At 45.9% G+C, this 17209-nt stretch overlaps 1 protein-coding gene across 2 annotated transcripts in view; it reads left to right on the forward strand.

Moving 5' to 3' along the window:
* Window positions 1–17209, forward strand: part of LOC121569452 (microtubule-associated serine/threonine-protein kinase 1) — a 98898-nt gene that overhangs the window by 79644 nt on the left and 2045 nt on the right. For both annotated transcript variants that reach the window (XM_041880428.2, XM_041880429.2), the window contains exons 3-25: window positions 120–217; window positions 342–417; window positions 974–1046; window positions 2321–2557; window positions 2995–3204; window positions 3776–3877; window positions 7045–7177; window positions 7307–7374; window positions 7787–7863; window positions 8035–8243; window positions 8368–8506; window positions 8632–8764; window positions 10958–11123; window positions 11237–11338; window positions 11527–11649; window positions 12188–12297; window positions 14944–15104; window positions 15273–15544; window positions 15629–15859; window positions 16060–16289; window positions 16478–16600; window positions 16705–16841; window positions 16998–17185. In XM_041880428.2, the coding sequence (XP_041736362.2) occupies window positions 120–217; window positions 342–417; window positions 974–1046; window positions 2321–2557; window positions 2995–3204; window positions 3776–3877; window positions 7045–7177; window positions 7307–7374; window positions 7787–7863; window positions 8035–8243; window positions 8368–8506; window positions 8632–8764; window positions 10958–11123; window positions 11237–11338; window positions 11527–11649; window positions 12188–12297; window positions 14944–15104; window positions 15273–15544; window positions 15629–15859; window positions 16060–16289; window positions 16478–16600; window positions 16705–16841; window positions 16998–17185 (3398 nt within the window). The remainder of the gene's footprint in view (window positions 1–119; window positions 218–341; window positions 418–973; window positions 1047–2320; window positions 2558–2994; window positions 3205–3775; window positions 3878–7044; window positions 7178–7306; window positions 7375–7786; window positions 7864–8034; window positions 8244–8367; window positions 8507–8631; window positions 8765–10957; window positions 11124–11236; window positions 11339–11526; window positions 11650–12187; window positions 12298–14943; window positions 15105–15272; window positions 15545–15628; window positions 15860–16059; window positions 16290–16477; window positions 16601–16704; window positions 16842–16997; window positions 17186–17209) is intronic.

The following is a 17209-nucleotide window of genomic DNA, read 5'->3' on the forward strand; positions in this document are numbered from 1 at the left end:
CTGGCCGTTTTAACAACACTCTCTCTTTTATGTACCACACTAAACCTTCACATAAGGTCTCCTACTAATACATAATTGTTTATAAAACTCCCTCTATTTCTCTTTCTCTGTGTTTCCAGTTGTCGTACCAGTAACAGGAAGAGTCTGATCCTGACCACCACCTCCCCCACTCTGCCCCACCGCCCACACTCTCCTCTGCCCCTCCCTGGACACCTCGGTACGTACTACAGCCAAGTCTCTCAGACTACAAACATATTACTGTAAACACGTCATTATACAGTACCTCTCCTTCCCTCTCACGCTCTGTCTGTTTCTCTATTCCCATTCCTTTATGTTTCCAGGAAGTAGCCCTCTGGACAGCCCACGCAACTTTTCTTCCAGCACCCCGGCACACTTCTCATTCGCCTCCTCCAGAAGGTAACAGCTCCCTGACACTGTGTGTGTATGCATGCGTGTTTATGCATGTGTGTGTGTGAGAGAGAGGGAGGGAGAGGTGAATACCTGTTAGATGCAGGTCTAGCACCTCCCAGTGAGAATGATCACATCTCTCAGAGTCAGTGGTGAGAGGAAGCCAAAGAGCCTGGGCAGGAGGTCTGTGTATGTGTGTATGTATACACAACAACATACACATGTGAGGCCCAATCCAGTCATCCCTTCTCTTCCCAGTCAGTCAGTCAGTCAGTCAGTCAGAGTTAGAAGAGCAGAGGCAGGAGCAGCAATAGCTTCCTGTGCTCACTGCTCTCATTTATCAAATCCCTCTCCCTGTCTGTCACTGCGGCATGCTGCAGCTCCATAGAAACACAATGGCCAGGCCACTCCACTCAGGCTTCGGCTTCTCTATTCCCTCTCTCTTCGGATGGCTCCTATGACTAATACAATACGGTGGATCAGTTGTGTTATACAGAATGTGGATGTTGTGCATAAGTCTGATGCTCTCAGATTTAATACTGTACATTGTTTTTCTCCTCTGAAGGGCGGATGGTCGACGATGGTCCCTGGCATCTCTGCCCTCCTCTGGATATGGCACCAACACGCCCAGCTCCACGGTATCACAGATTTGACCCTGCTTCTACTACCCTGCTTTATCGCATCTCGTGCATCAATGGCATTATCCTAAAAAGCTCTTAGTCTTTTCTTCAAAACGTGCTTTCTTCCACTTTATCTTTCTCCTTTGTCTGACTTACCTCACTTTCTCTGTCTCCCTTTCTCTTTCTCACACTATGGCACACTCTTACGGTCTCTGTCATTGCCTCAGGGTCTTCTTCAGTTTCTCTCTCTCATTCACACACTCATAGACACACACACATACCAGCACACACCTCATCTCTACCCATATTTTCTCTCTTTGATTCTCCTCCCTCAGGTCTCGCTCTCTCTCTCTGTTTTTCTCATTTATGTAACAGAACATCAGAGGCCTGGGGACTGCTCTCGTCTGGCCAGGGAGAGAGGGAGGAACAGAGGAGGGTAGCTAGATAAGTACCAGACCGGTGGGATGAGAGAGGAGAGTAGAATAGAGGAGAAAATAGATAGTGCAAGTACACGCTGTTCAATGCTCAATTCACCACAGGCTCTATTTAGCTAAATACCCCCATTGGAAATAATATGTCAACAAACGACACATATGTATCTGAATGAGCCCAGACATGGAACTTAGTATGGAGCAGGCAGAGCTGCTTAGTACCAGTCCCACTACAGAGTTCCCTCCTCTCCCCTGGACTGAGTCTGATCATGGATATCTCTATGGTGGAGACAGATCCATTTGGGAGTGAAAACAATGCTTTTTCAATACCCTGGCAGACATATACAGAAAGCAGCATCGATAAATAACAGAACATTTATAACCATGAAATGCTGTGACAGAGATAATCTTCCCCCTCCTTCCATCCACCCTTGTCCTGATTGTTTTAAGCAGGGATGCCAATTGGGATTGATTTGGGATTGATCCTGTGGTTAGCGGTGAATGTCAAGTCCCATTGCTTTGACTCAGCAGGTAAATTAGTCTGTGTCTGAAAGAGACAAAGTAATGTAGCAGCCCCTTGTACTGGGCTCACTTCATTAGTGTCTCTCTCTGTCTCTCAGAGGTGAGACAGATGGACGAGGTTAACTGTCCCCACTCCCCGGTATAGCCACTACCAGAGCCGCCAGAGCACATAACTAGCTATGGTTCTGGCCAATACAATAACTGGATTTCATGTATGAGAGAACATCACTTTTTTTTGCTGGTTTTTGATGTTCTAACTTTCATTCTCTTTTGTCTTCTGTCTAACTCCTCCACTCTTCCTCCCTTCTCTTTCTCCTCCCTCTCTTCCTCCCCCTCCAGTCCTCCAGCTCGTCTCAGGAGCGGCTGCACCAGCTGCCCTTCCAGCCCACCATGGACGAGCTGCACTTCCTGTCCAAGCACTTCGGCAGCACCGAGAGCATCGCCGACGACGACGGGGGCCGCTGCTCACCCCATATGCGCCCGCGCTCCCGCAGCCTCAGTCCTGGACGCTCCCCCTCCTGCTATGACAATGAGATCGTCATGATGAACCATGTGTACAAGGAGCGCTTCCCCAAGGTAAGACATGACACATGCACAGACGCACATGCACACACACACACGCGCACACACACCACACACACACAAAACATAATTTTCTCTCACACTTTCAAGTGCAAGTAAGGATAAGGATTGATTAGAGCAGACTGGTATCAAAAGGAAGCAGGTTATAATGTTTGCTCAGTGTGGTACGTAATGTCAGAGATAAAAAAAAAAAGAAGTTTGAAGTTTGATGTTTCAGAGGGGAAATTAGGCAAAGGCTGTCACCCTCTGATTTGTATGTCAGAAGTTCTGTCTACTTTTAAATGGGTGTAAGTGAGAATGATGGAAATACCACGGGGCAATGGAGCAGAACTTAACTATTTCAGTTTTGATTGTAAAATATGAAATAGGTAAAAGGTGAACTCTCCTAACTCTGTTTCCTGTCTCTCCCTCTCTCCTCCCCCCTCTCCCAGGCCACGGCTCAGATGGAGGAGCATCTAGCAGAGTTCATCAATGCCTTCTCCCCTGAGAGCGTGCTGCCGCTGGCCGACGGGGTCATCAGCTTCATCCACCATCAGATAGCAGAGCTGTCCAGAGACTGCCTGTCCAAGGCTCGCGAGGGCCTCATCACCACCGTCTACTTCTTTGAGCTGCAGGAGAACCTGGAGAAGCTGCTCAATGATGTGAGTCACAGAAACGCTGCAAGTATAGGCTAAGATGTCATGATAGGTGCCAATGCAGGCCAGTTCTGGGGTTACTGAGCTGCCCAGAAGCCAGTCTTATGTTGCAGTGTATTACATCAGCATAGCCCTGAGTGGAATTGTTGCATGTGAGCTACATTGTCTTCATATCAGGCTCTCCTCAGGTCTGGGTGGCCTAGCTGCAGGCTGCTGAGAGGCACATTTAGTTCCTATCATCTCATTTCAAATCGCAGCACTACGCCTTTCATTAGGATAAGAACGAGGAAAGGAGTAAAATAAGGCTATTGTGTAATAGTGCGTGTGATTTGTCTGAGCAGATAGAAGATATCAAGGAACTTCATCTGCACTCCCGGTTTGACGAGTTGATTAAATCGGTCTGATTATTCTGGATTGCCAGTATTCTGTTTGATTGGATTAGTTTTGCCTGGAATATGACTGTTCTCACATCCCACGTTGCTCCAAAGCTTGGATTTATTTAGTTTTTTTCTGTCTTTCTCTCCCTCTACATTTCCCTCTCTCGCTCTCTTCGTCCATCTATTTCTCTCTCTCTCAGGCGTATGAGCGATCAGAGAGCTCAGAGGTGGCCTTCGTCACAGAGCTGGTGAAGAAGCTCCTCATCATCATCTCTCGCCCAGCAAGGCTGCTGGAGTGCCTGGTGAGAATAGAACACATAACTCTCTTAACACAGTCACGGTCATGGTAATGGTCACCGGCGTGTTCACAGTCACATTCACGGTCCATGGCCCCACTAAGTATTTAACAGAGCATATCCCTGGCCTGGACCAAATACAAATTAATTTCCTTAAATAAATATGAGCACAAACACTCATTTGCGGTTCCATTATAAACATTTAAACAGGAGGGTTTATTACACAGTAGGGGCAAAAATACTGAGCTCCAACTAAGCACCTCGATAAAAGGCCCAATCTGCCTGGCTAGTGACTACATTTGCATTTAGATTAAAATTAAATTTGCCTCGCTACAATATTACAAATACCAGCGGCCCCCTGAAGTGCTGTCTGAGTCTCACAGACCATGACTGTGTCATTTAAAGTTTGAGCCTGTGTGTGTAGCCCAGACTGACTCAGGGTCTCTGGCAGAGCAGTAATCCTGTCCTCTGGGTGAACGCAGCCGGCAGGCCTCATAAACCAGCTTTCCATTCAACCTTTATATGCGAGTAAAGTACATTTTGGATAGAAAAATGTAATGACAGGACTGATGGAAACATAATTTTTTTTTTTTTTACTTTCCAAATGTCGACAAAACAACATATGCTTGACAAGGTGGGATCTTTTTGTGTCTGTAAAATTAATTATGCGAGAAATGACGGTGGAAAGGCTTTTATGCTCAAATATTGAAATAATAACCCATCATATCGACGTAAACTTGGAGTCACGTGATGACATGTTGTGTAGTCCTCCCACTACTACTCTTCGGGGAAGCATGCAGTTTATTAGGCTACAAATTAAAGAATTGATGATGAACTTCACAGGGAGGTGAAAGTGCAAGGTGATGAGCTTGATGCTTATTCTGGTGACATGATCATCGATGCTTGACTGCCGTTTGACAAATAAAAATAATCTCTCTCTTTTGTCCATAATAATCTCATCAACTCAACTCTGGACCTCGAAGCCAGTTCCACTGCGTTTTTTCATTGTTCCCCTCTAATCAGAGACTGATTTAGACCTGGGACACCATGTGGGTGCATTTAATCAGTTAAAATAGAAAACCAGCAGGCTCCAGACCTCGTAGGTTAACAGTTGAATACCCATGATGTAGACCTATACGTGTGTTCTAGCCAACAGTGCAGATACAGTACTGTGCCAATACCAGAGTGGGCACACTGCTATATAACGATTTTTTTGTGACAAAACCATCAGTGAAGTTAAAAATGTGATGGAAACCCATTAAATGTAAAACATGTATTCGGTGCATGCATAGCTGCGGGAAGTAGGGGTGCTGAGGGTGCTGGGGCACCCCCTGAAAAAACAGAATACAAAAATAATATTGTTGTTTTATTTATTTGAAAAATATATATTCACAAAAGTAGTGCACTGGGCCTTTACTAGTCCTGTATTAGCCGACCAATATAGCTGTCTGAAGCGCGGGCAAAACAATTATACTGAACAAAAATATAAATGCAACATGCAACAATTTCATTTTTACTGAGTTACAGTTTATATAAGGAAACCAGTCAATTTAAATAAATAAATTAGGCCCTAATCTATGGATTTCACATGACTTGGCAGGGGTGCAGCCATGGGTGGGCCTGGGAGGGCATAGGCCCACCCACTTGGCAGTTAGGCCCAGCCACTGGGGAGCCAGGCCCAGCCAATCAGAATTAGTTTTTCCCCACAAAAGGGCTTTATTACAGACAGAAATACTCCTCAATTTCATCAGCTGTCCAGGTGGCTGGTCTGAGATAATCCCGCAGGTGAAGAAGCCAGATGTGGAGGTCCTGGGCTGGCATGGTTACACGTGGTCTGCGGTTGTGAGGCCGGTTGGACGTACTGCTTAATCTTTTCATATCATATCTGAGCCACTATGGTTTCTTTGTCTAGCTTCTTTCCTGTCTATCCCCATGTCTGCTTGGTCTCCTTTTCATGTCATATCGGAACCCCCTCTTTATCCAAACAGCCACCCTCCCTTGACCTGGAGCCACTATGGTTTCTTCTTGTGGCTATGTGTATCGGGTCATAGCACACAAACAAGTGAAAACATTAGTTCCATTACTACCCATATCTCCACACAGCTGCGCCCTTGGAAGATAGTAAAAGACCGGATTAACTGAAAAACTGTGGTCACTCTGAGGCTCTTTGTCCTGACCGTGTGACCAGGTTACTCAGAAGCAACAAGAAATGGAAACAATACAGGTCTATCTGTTCCTGAAGTTTATCTCCATCCCATGTCCTTGACTACACGCCAGACCAGCTGCAGGGAGCTAGAGGGAACCATCCTGTCACGTTCGTTTAAGGACGGGTCTGACCAAGGCGCAGCGTGAAATGCGTACATGTTTATTTCACCGATAAACATAAACCAAAACAACAAACGAAACGTGAAGTCCTAAGGCTACACACAAAACAAGCCTACACACGGAACAAGATCCCACAACTAACGAGTGCCAATAGGCTGCCTAAGTATGATCCCCAATCAGAGACAACGAGCGACAGCTGTCTCTGATTGGGAATCACACCCGGCCAAACATAGACATACAATCCTAGAATGACAACATAGAAAACACAACATAGAACACCACACCCTGACTCAACATACCAGAGTCCCATAAGTCAGGGCGTGACACATCCTTTTTCAGAAGCACAGCATTTGCACTAAAGAAATGTCTCTACTATTGTTAAGCATATTATAATATATGTAATGGAAAAATACCTATAGAGCCATTTCATCATAGCTCTGTTTTAACTCTTTAATTTGTTCTTAATCCATAGGCATATAGGGCATATAGGAATTTCATTCTACAACATGCATAATTCATATAATTGGTTTCTTATGTTGTCTGCCCTTAAGTGAGACAGAGTAGTTAACTAAAAATATCCAATACACCCTTGTCAGGTGGATGGATTATATTGGTAAAGAGAAATGCTCACTAACAGGAATGTAAACAAATTTCTGCACACAATTTGAGAGAAATAAGCTTTTTGTGCATATGGAAAATGTCTGGGATATTTTATTTCAGCTCATGAAACATGGGACCAGCACTTTACATGTCGCGTTTATATTTTGGTTCAGGATAGTTCTATCTTGATAAAAGTAGTGTTATACCTGTGTCAAACTGAATGTGGTCCCCCTCTTCCTGTCCCCCAGGAGTTTAATCCAGAGGAGTTCTACCACCTGATGGAGGCAGCAGAGGACCACGCCAAGGAGGGACACCTGATGAAGACGGACATCCCTCGCTACATTATCAGCCAGCTGGGACTGACCAGAGACCCTATAGAGGGTGAGCGAGAGAATGAGTCTGAGAGAAAAATAGAAAAAGGAAACCTTGACTTGTGTTGACTACTGTTGCTCTGTCACTCTTTGTATTGCTGAAATGGAGCTCATATTTACTCCCTCTGTCTGTCCTCAGAAATGGTTAATCTGGACAGCTACGACAGTGAGGGACCTCTCACCCCGGAAACAGACGACTCAACAGAGGTGAGAACCTTGTCCCTACTCCACCTCTCCCCAGCCCACCCACCATCAACCCCCCTCTCTCTCTGTCCCTTTGGGTTAAGTCAAACTGTAGTCCAAGGCCCTACTGGCTGTAATAAATATGACTGCTTCCTCTACTAATTACTTGGCACAGTGGACATTAATCTACGCAATTGAGTCAATTTGCTTTAATTAGAGTCTGAAGTCAAAAGCAGGATATCCTCTAGTGCTTTGTATGCCTGCAATCAGCCATCTTCAACCATTAGGACAGGTGCCAAAATTCAGCTAAGTGGATAAGAAGTCAGGAAGACAAGGGTAGCACTGGGGGAACATAGAGAAGACGTCACTCCTGTGGGCCTGGTGTTGGAGGTCTGGCCAGTCTTGTCTTACCCTGCTGTCATGTTCTCTCCCTCAGGGCAAGATGAGAGCCATGAAGCCACCCGTAGAGGCTGACTTCCAGACCATTAAGCTGATCAGCAATGGAGCCTACGGGTGAGTGTGGGTGTGGGTGTGTTCATGCATATGAATGTTACATTAGTACATGTATATGAGCCATCTTGTTGATGTCCATTGAATGGTTTTAACAGAAAACACTGGATTTACTCAGTAAAATGTGTAAAAAATCTGATTATTAACTGTGTGTATGCGTGTGTGTGTCTCCAGGGCTGTTTACCTGGTCCGTCACCTGGAGACCCGTCAGCGTTTCGCCATGAAGAAAATCAACAAGCAGAACCTGATACTGAGGAACCAGATCCAGCAGGCCTTTGTAGAGAGAGACATCCTGACCTTCGCTGAGAACCCCTTCGTTGTCTCCATGTTCTGCTCCTTCGAGACCCGCAGACACCTCTGTATGGTCATGGAGTATGTAGAGGGTAAGTTAACACAATAATATACTGGACACCATTACTTGTCTGTTTAGGACAAGAGCAGCATTTAGGACATTGCTGGGGATGGGAATGCTAGCAGTCAGTCTGATCACATATTATCTGTTGCCAGGGGGAGACTGTGCCACCCTGCTGAAAAACATTGGGGCATTGCCTGTGGAGATGGCGCGCATGTACTTTGCAGAGACCGTCCTGGCGCTGGAGTACATCCACAACTATGGCATTGTGCACCGCGACCTCAAACCAGACAAGTAAGACCTCACTTGTGTTGGCATTGAACAATTATCAGATGGGACTCATTGGGGTGAACTCAAAGTTTGATTATATTACAAACATGAAGAGTGTTTCAGGTAACCTTTGATCTGTCTGTCCCCAGTCTTCTGATCACTTCCATGGGGCACATCAAACTGACTGACTTCGGCCTGTCTAAGATGGGTCTGATGAGCCTCACCACCAACCTGTACGAGGGACACATCGAGAAGGACACCAGGGAGTTCCTAGACAAACAGGTGTGCACTGTATATAGAGCAGAGAAACCTATAACCACCACAGTATACACAACGACTTTGCAGTAATATACACTGCTCAAAAAAATAAAGGGAACACTAAAATAACACATCCTAGATCTGAATGAATTAAATAATCTTATTAAATACTTTTTTCTTTACATAGTTGAATGTGCTGACAACAAAATCACACAAAAATGATCAATGGAAATCAAATTTATCAACCCATGGAGGTCTGGATTTGGAGTCACCCTCAAAATTAAAGTGGAAAACCACACTACAGGCTGATCCAACTTTGATGTAATGTCCTTAAAACAAGTCAAAATGAGGCTCAGTAGTGTGTGTGGCCTCCACGTGCCTGTATGACCTCCCTACAACGCCTGGGCATGCTCCTGATGAGGTGGCGGATGGTCTCCTGAGGGATCTCCTCCCAGACCTGGACTAAAGCACCCGCCAACTCCTGGACAGTCTGTGGTGCAACGTGGCATTGGTGGATGGAGCGAGACATGATGTCCCAGATGTGCTCAATTGGATTCAGGTCTGGGGAACGGGCGGGCCAGTCCATAGCATCAATGCCTTCCTCTTGCAGGAACTGCTGACACACTCCAGCCACATGAGGTCTAGCATTGTCTTGCATTAGGAGGAACCCAGGGCCAACCGCACCAGCATATGGTCTCACAAGGGGTCTGAGGATCTCATCTCGGTACCTAATGGCAGTCAGGCTACCTCTGGCGAGCACATGGAGGGCTGTGCGGCCCCCCAAAGAAATGCCACCCCACACCATGACTAACCCACCACCAAACCGGTCATGCTGGAGGATGTTGCAGGCAGCAGAACGTTCTCCACGGCATCTCCAGACTCTGTCACGTCTGTCACATGTGCTCAGTGTGAACCTGCTTTCATCTGTGAAGAGCACAGAGCACCAGTGGCGAATTTGCCAATCTTGGTGTTCTCTGGCAAATGCCAAACGTCCTGCACGGTGTTGGGCTGTAAGCACAACCCCCATCTGTGGACGTCGGGCCCTCATACCACCCTCATGGAGTCTGTTTCTGACCGTTTGAGCAGACACATGCACATTTGTGGCCTGCTGGAGGTCATTTTGCAGGGCTCTGGCAGTGCTCCTCCTGCTCCTCCTTGCACAAAGGCGGAGGTAGCAGTCCTGCTGCTGGGTTGTTGCCCTCCCTACGGCCTCCTCCACGTCTCCTGATGTACTGGCCTGTCTCCTGGTAGCGCCTCCATGCTCTGGACTCTACGCTGACAGACACAGCAAACCTTCTTGCCACAGCTCGCATTGATGTGCCATCCTGGATGAGCTGCACTACCTGAGCCACTTGTGTGGGTTGTAGACTCCGTCTCATGCTACCACTAGAGTGAAAGCACCGCCAGCATTCAAAAGTGACCAAAACATCAGCCAGGAAGCATAGGAACTGAGAAGTGGTCTGTGGTCACCACCTGCAAAACCAGTCCTTTATTGGGGGTGTCTTGCTAATTGCCTATAATTTCCACCTGTTGTCTATTCCATTTGCACAACAGCATGTGAAATGTATTGTCAATCAGTGTTGCTTCCTAAGTGGACAGTTTGATTTCACAGAAGTGTGATTGACTTGGAGTTACATTGTGTTGTTTAAGTGTTCCCTTTATTTTTTTGAGCTGTGTATTTTAATTTCTACATTTTCCATAACCATTCAGACAGAAAGAAACTATACCTAATCACTTTTTGATTTATTTATTTCTAGACAAATTAATTAATAAATGCTGAATTTATAAATATGTGCATATAGTTGTCAAAGCATAAAGAAATGAAATGATCAACATCTAACAAAATGATAACCAAATATTCCTCAGTTATTATAATCAGCTGTCTTTTCAGATTTTTAGTTTTTTCCCACCCTTTGAATGGTACTGCTTCAATTAAATCCCCAATTATTTATTGGCTCGGCTTTCTCACAGCCACAGATCTGTTAGCATTTGATGAATACCCATCTGCACATGAAAACACAACGTCCAGAGCTTTCATGTTTCATCCTGGCATTCTCGCATTGATCCCCTCAGTTTGGCAGAAACGTGTATTGGCCACACGTGTCTCCCACTCACATTCTGAGTGAGACTGGCCTTAGCATCTCACCAATAGTGTTTTATCCATAGATATGAATATAGAACCTCTCATAGGAGCTCTGTGGTTCTGTCCTCCATCAGGTGTGTGGCACGCCAGAGTACATTGCCCCGGAGGTGATCCTGAGACAGGGCTATGGGAAGCCAGTGGACTGGTGGGCTATGGGCATCATCCTCTATGAGTTTCTGGTGGGCTGTGTGCCTTTCTTTGGAGACACACCTGAGGAGCTCTTTGGACAGGTCATCACAGGTGAGAGGTTGGGGGTTAGTGGGTTCTTTGAGCAGCATCTTGCAGCCATTTTGAAGCCATATTTCTCACTTCTACATTGTCCAATGCAACTTATCTCTGTCTGTCTCTTGTAGATGACATAGTGTGGCCAGAAGGTGATGAGGCTCTTCCTACTGATGCTCAGCATCTGATCTCTACTCTACTTCAGACCAACCCACTGGTCCGACTGGGCACAGGTCTGCATACACGTCCATGTTGACAACATGCTTAACATCAAACGTATGCTGTAACAGAGATGGACCAAACTGCCTATTCATAGTGAAAATATAGATTCACTCAACAACACACATCTTATCTCTCTCTCCCTCTCTCTCTCTCCCCCTCCCCCTCTCCCTTTCATTCTCTCTCTCTCTCGCTGCCCCAGGCGGTGCATTTGAGGTGAAGCAGCACTCGTTCTTCACTGAACTGGACTGGAACAGTCTGCTGAGACAGAAGGCTGAGTTCATCCCCCACCTAGAGTCAGAGGAGGATACCAGCTACTTTGACAGTGAGTCTCTCTCTAACTGCACTGCCCCCTGGCTACATGGAGGGGAACTGTGCTGACTCGTTGCATTCTTAATGTATAGAATCACCATAAGGCAGTGGTATTTAAAATAATTCAGCGGGGACACCATTCTCTTCTCCAGAATTTCTGGGGACCCCATTTTTTTGCAACCATTTTTCGTGACCCCAGCCCACTCCACCCCTAATCTAATGACAAAACCTTCATCGGTAAATGTTGATTTTTAAATTAACAAATAACCTTCAATAACATTTGAATCTCTTATCTAAGAAACCAATACATATACTCAATAAAATTGTATTACTCAAAAAGGTTTGTTTATGTCCCATACAACAATATTTACTCTTAATTTTTTGTTCCTAAAAAAATTACTGCAGTTCGGTCGCAACCCCGACATTGAATACCACTGGCATAAGGGATAGAGATAAGAACTAGCTGTGTTTGGAGCTTTGATGCACTTGTCCATGCTATTTGTCTGTTTGCATTTGTATGTGTGTAACACCCTGTCCTACTCCGTCCCCAGCCCGCTCGGACCGCTACCACCACGTCCACTCTTATGATGAGGACGACACCAATGATGATGAACCTGTCGAGATCCGCCGTTTCTCCTCCTGCTCCCCTCGCTTCAGCAAGGTCAAACTCTACACTTACTCATCCTTAAACGTACCTTAAAACTTCAATTAAACGCTGTCTCAAATAGCCGCCTGTCCCTTTTAATAGCCGGCCATCGGCACACATTTCAGCAAATAAACGGCTGTTTCAAATAAACGCTGGGTCTAAATGAGTTGTTTACAACATTACCATGAATTGTTTACGAGGTTTAATGTTTGATATGTTACATTAAATAATTCAGTAATGACTCGAAAAAAGGATGGCAATCATCAGTTTTTATCGCCAGTAAGAAACTGCTAGCCATTGGCTACTAACAGATGAGAACTGCTAGCTAACTGACAAGCACAAAAACAGTCAACAACTTCGGGAGTACAGACCCCCCAGAAATCAGCTGATCGCTCTAGTGGCGAACGTAAGAACTGCCGAACAAATGCACAGTCAAAATGGAGAATAATTATTCTGTCAATGGTTTTAATTTTTTGTTTTTTATTAGAGGCATACTAAGACAAAAGAAACGTGGCACAGTGTGTAAATGATAACACATTAGTGCAGGAAATGAAGAAATTGATTAAAATGCTGGAAGTGAATGCTGGAATTAAACAATTAACTATATACAGTGAGGGAAAAAAGTTTTTGATCCCCTGCTGATTTTGTACGTTTGCCCACTGACAAAGAAATGATCAGTCTATAATTTTAATGGTAGGTTTATTTGAACAGTGAGAGACAGAATAACAACAACAAAATCCAGAAAAACGCATGTCAAATGTTATAAATTGATTTGCATTTTAATGAGGGAAATAAGTATTTGACCCCCTCTCAATCAGAAAGATTTCTGGCTCCCAGGTGTCTTTTATACAGGTAACGAGCTGAGATTAGGAGCACACTCTTAAAAGGAGTGCTCCTAATCTCAGCTTGTTACCTGTATAAAAGACACCTGTCCACAGAAGCAATCAATCAATCAGATTCCAAACTCTCCACCATGGCCAAGACCAAAGAGCTCTCCAAGGATATCAGGGACAATATTGTAGACTTACACAAGGCTGGAATGGGCTACAAGACCATCGGCAAGCAGCTTGGTGAGAAGGTGACAACAGTTGGTGTGATTATTTGCAAATGGAAGAAACACAAAATAACTGTCAATCTCTCAAGGCAGCTGGGACCATAGTCACCAAGAAAACAATTGGTAACACACTACGCCGTGAAGGACTGAAATCCTGCAGCGCCAGCAAGGTCCCCCTGCTCAAGAAAGCACATATACAGGGCCGTCTGAAGTTTGCCAATGAACATCTGAATGATTCAGAGGAGAACTGGGTAAAAGTGTTGTGGTCAGATGAGACCAAAATGGAGCTCTTTGGCATCAACTCAACTCGCTGTGTTTGGAGGAGGAGGAATGCTGTCTATGACCCAAAGAACACCATCCCCACCGTCAAACATGAGGTGAAAACATTATGCTTTGGGGGTGTTTTTCTGCTAAGGGGACAGGACAACTTCACCGCATCAAAGGGACGATGGACGGGGCCATCTACCGTCAAATCTTGGGTGAGAACCTTCCCTCAGCCAGGGCATTGAAAATGGGTCGTGGATGGGTATTCCAGCATGACAATGACCCAAAACACACGGCCAAGGCAACAAAGGAGTGGCTCAAGAAGAAGCACATTAAGGTCATGGAGTGGCCTAGCCAGTCTCCAGACCTTAATCCCATAGAAAATCTGTGGAGGGAGCTGAAGGTTCGAGTTGCCAAACGTCAGCCTCGAAACCTTAATGACTTGGAGAAGATCTGCAAAGAGGAGTGGAACAAAATCCCTCCTGAGATGTGTGCAAACCTGGTGGTCAACTACAAGAAACATCTGACCTCTGTGATTGCCAAAAAGGGGTTTTCCACCAAGTACTAAGTCATGTTTTGCATAGGGGTCAAATACTTATTTCCCTCATTAAAATGCAAATCAATTGATAACATTTTTGACATTCTTTTTCTGGATTTTTTTGTTGTAATCTGTCTCTCACTGTTCAAGTAAACCTACCATTAAAATTATAGACTGATCATGTCTTTGTCAGTGGGCAAACGTACAAAATAAGCAGGGGATCAAATGCTTTTTTCCCTCACTGTAAATAAGCAAAAGCTGTCTGCATTAAGGAAATAGACACCTGACTCAAATAGAAGCCTGTCTCTAATAAGCACCTGTTGTGTTCAGTGATTCAAGCAAATAAATGCCCGGGCTATTAATTGAAGTATACGGTAAAACCTATACTTCGGCCTAATCAGTTCTTCTGTCTCACCTCCCTTCTCCAACACTCCTTGCTGAACTAGATGAACTTGATGCCCCTCATTGTACCAGTCTAGGCCAAGTAAACGTGTCTTCTCTAAAGCCTGTCAATAAATCTCATAATCCTTTACACACACTGTGTTAACTGAGTCAACTGACTATGTGACTATCACACATGGTAGACTAAGTCATGAAAGAACCTATTTCGTAACCTTGGATTTTATTGACACACATGCCTCAGATATATGTCTCTTTCTGCTCAGATCTCCCCTTCTTGACTAAACTCTGAAAGCTAATTGTGCCAATGAACCCATTTTAAAACAAAGAATCATGGGAAAATTAGTAATTTTTCCCTCTGTGGGTGCTGAAAGCTTATGCACCCTCTCTCTGTTGGGAACTACAGGTGTACAGCAGCATGGAGCACCTGTCCCAGCTGGAGCACAAGCCCCCGACAGTGACCCGGCGGGAGCACAAGGGACCCAGGGAGGACTGGGTGGCAAAGAGAGAGAGCCTGGGCAGCCTGACCTTGAGAGATAAGAGCTGGAGGACAGGATCTCCTGAGATGTGAGTATGACCATTACTGTGCTCTGACTAGTACTAGTGCCTTACCTTGCTTAACAAGTAGGAAACGTGACATTGTTGGTCCTCATTATCAAGGCTCTCATTATCATTAGTCATTGTTTGTTTTCATAAATACAATAAATCAATTCTGTGCTGTGTTGTTGTGTGTAGGAAGCGACTGTCGTGCTCAGAGTCCTCCTTCACTGAGAGTGACTCCAGTCCTCCATCTGGGGCCCGGCGACGCTTTTCTGCCCTCATGGACACTCACCGCTTCGCCTCCCCACTAGAGGCCGACCCTGACCTGCCCGTGCCCACCCGACAGCCCCCGGTCAAGGCCAGGGGCACCTCTCTGGAGGGGGCCATGGGCACCACATCCATGGGCACCACATCCAGCCAGGGGGATTTTAGGAAGGAAAGGGAGGGTAACGGGTTGACTGCTGGAGGTGAGGGCATTTGCCATTGGATAATGGATGAATCCTGGCTTGACCTACATTATATTATTCCTCCATCTTTCTGCTCTGCTCCAGACAAACTGCTGAGGCCAGCAGATGTACCAGTGGGAGCCATCCCCAGCCCCAGCAGTACTGTGACTGCTGGGGCCACAGAGCCCCAGGGGTCCCGGGCCACCAACGAACTGGTCCTGAGGAGGGTCCGCCACAGCCAGCTCTCAGCTGAGGGAGAGAAATGCAACTCGCGACCCGTGACCAAGGTCATCAAGTCTGCCTCCACCACAGCCCTGTCTGTCATCATACCTACAGGTGAGGAGCTGGAAGGCAAGAGAGTGTGAGGAGAGTGGGGCAGTCTGTTGCTAATGACAATATTAATGTTAAACAGTAAAACAGACTTGTTTGGAAAATAGTATATTTCTTATAGACTGTATATTGCTTTGACCTTCAATTGACTTATTCAGATGTTTTTTCTCACACTTTATTCCTGTGATTCTCTCCCCCCTCCTCAGTGGAGCAGCATGGTACGTCCCCACTGGCCAGCCCCATGTCTCCTCGATCCATCTCCTCCGACCTGTCGTCTCGAGACTCCTCCCCCAGCCGAGACTACTCACCCACGGTCAACGTGCTGCGTTCGCCCATCACCATCCACCGCTCTGGGAAGAAATACGGTTTCACCCTCCTAGCCATTCGAGTCTACATGGGAGACAGTGATGTCTACAGCGTACACCACATGGTCTGGGTGAGACAACGAAAGAGATGCTATGTTCTCTGTTCGTTTATATGGAGAAAGCAGTGTTAAGTAAACATTACTCTATTGAAGAAGTTCTGTATCATAACAAAGCAGTGCTATAATTGCAGTGGAAAAACAGAGACTTGTCCAATAGCATGATGACTTGTTTGATTGATGTTGATCTGTATCAATCACAGCATGTGGAGGACGGAGGCCCTGCCCAGCAGGTGGGACTCTGTGCTGGTGACCTCATCACTCACGTGAACGGGGAGTCTGTCCACGGGCTGGTGCACACTGAGGTGGTGGAGCTCATTCTGAAGGTGAGAGGAGAGGAAAGAAACCAGGTGTGTTTTTCTCCTAGAGTATAGAATACAGGTGAAGCCTAACATACACTGTACGTTTTTTGTTTCCGTTGTTTCTCCAGAGTGGAAACAAAGTGACAGTGACCACCACGCCCTTTGAAAACACCTCCATCAAGATTGGTCCTGCCCGCAAGTCCAGCTACAAGTCTAAGATGGCACGGCGCAACAAGAAGACAGGGGCCAAGGAGGGACAAGAAAGGTATAAGTGGGTTTCTCTGCACAGCAGCTGTGTCGGCTACACTAGGATTTCAGATGAGCGCTGTACAAATCAATGTCAGTGACTCTGTTTTTCGAACTCTCTCTCTCTCCTCTCATCCTCCCACCTCTCTCTGTTCCCTTCCCTTCTCACTCTAAGTAAGAAGCGCAGCTCGTTGTTCAGGAAGATCACCAAGCAGTCGAACCTGCTCCACACCAGCCGCAGCCTGTCCTCTCTGAACCGCTCTCTCTCATCAGGGGACAGCCTCCCAGGCTCCCCCACCCACAGCCTCTCTTCCCGCTCCCCCACACAGAGCTACCGCTCCACCCCCGACTCCACCTACCTGGGTCAGTATGAAGGGCATTACTCTA

This window comes from Coregonus clupeaformis, chromosome 7, assembly GCF_020615455.1.
Source record: "Coregonus clupeaformis isolate EN_2021a chromosome 7, ASM2061545v1, whole genome shotgun sequence".
NCBI classification, from domain to species: domain Eukaryota; kingdom Metazoa; phylum Chordata; class Actinopteri; order Salmoniformes; family Salmonidae; genus Coregonus; species Coregonus clupeaformis.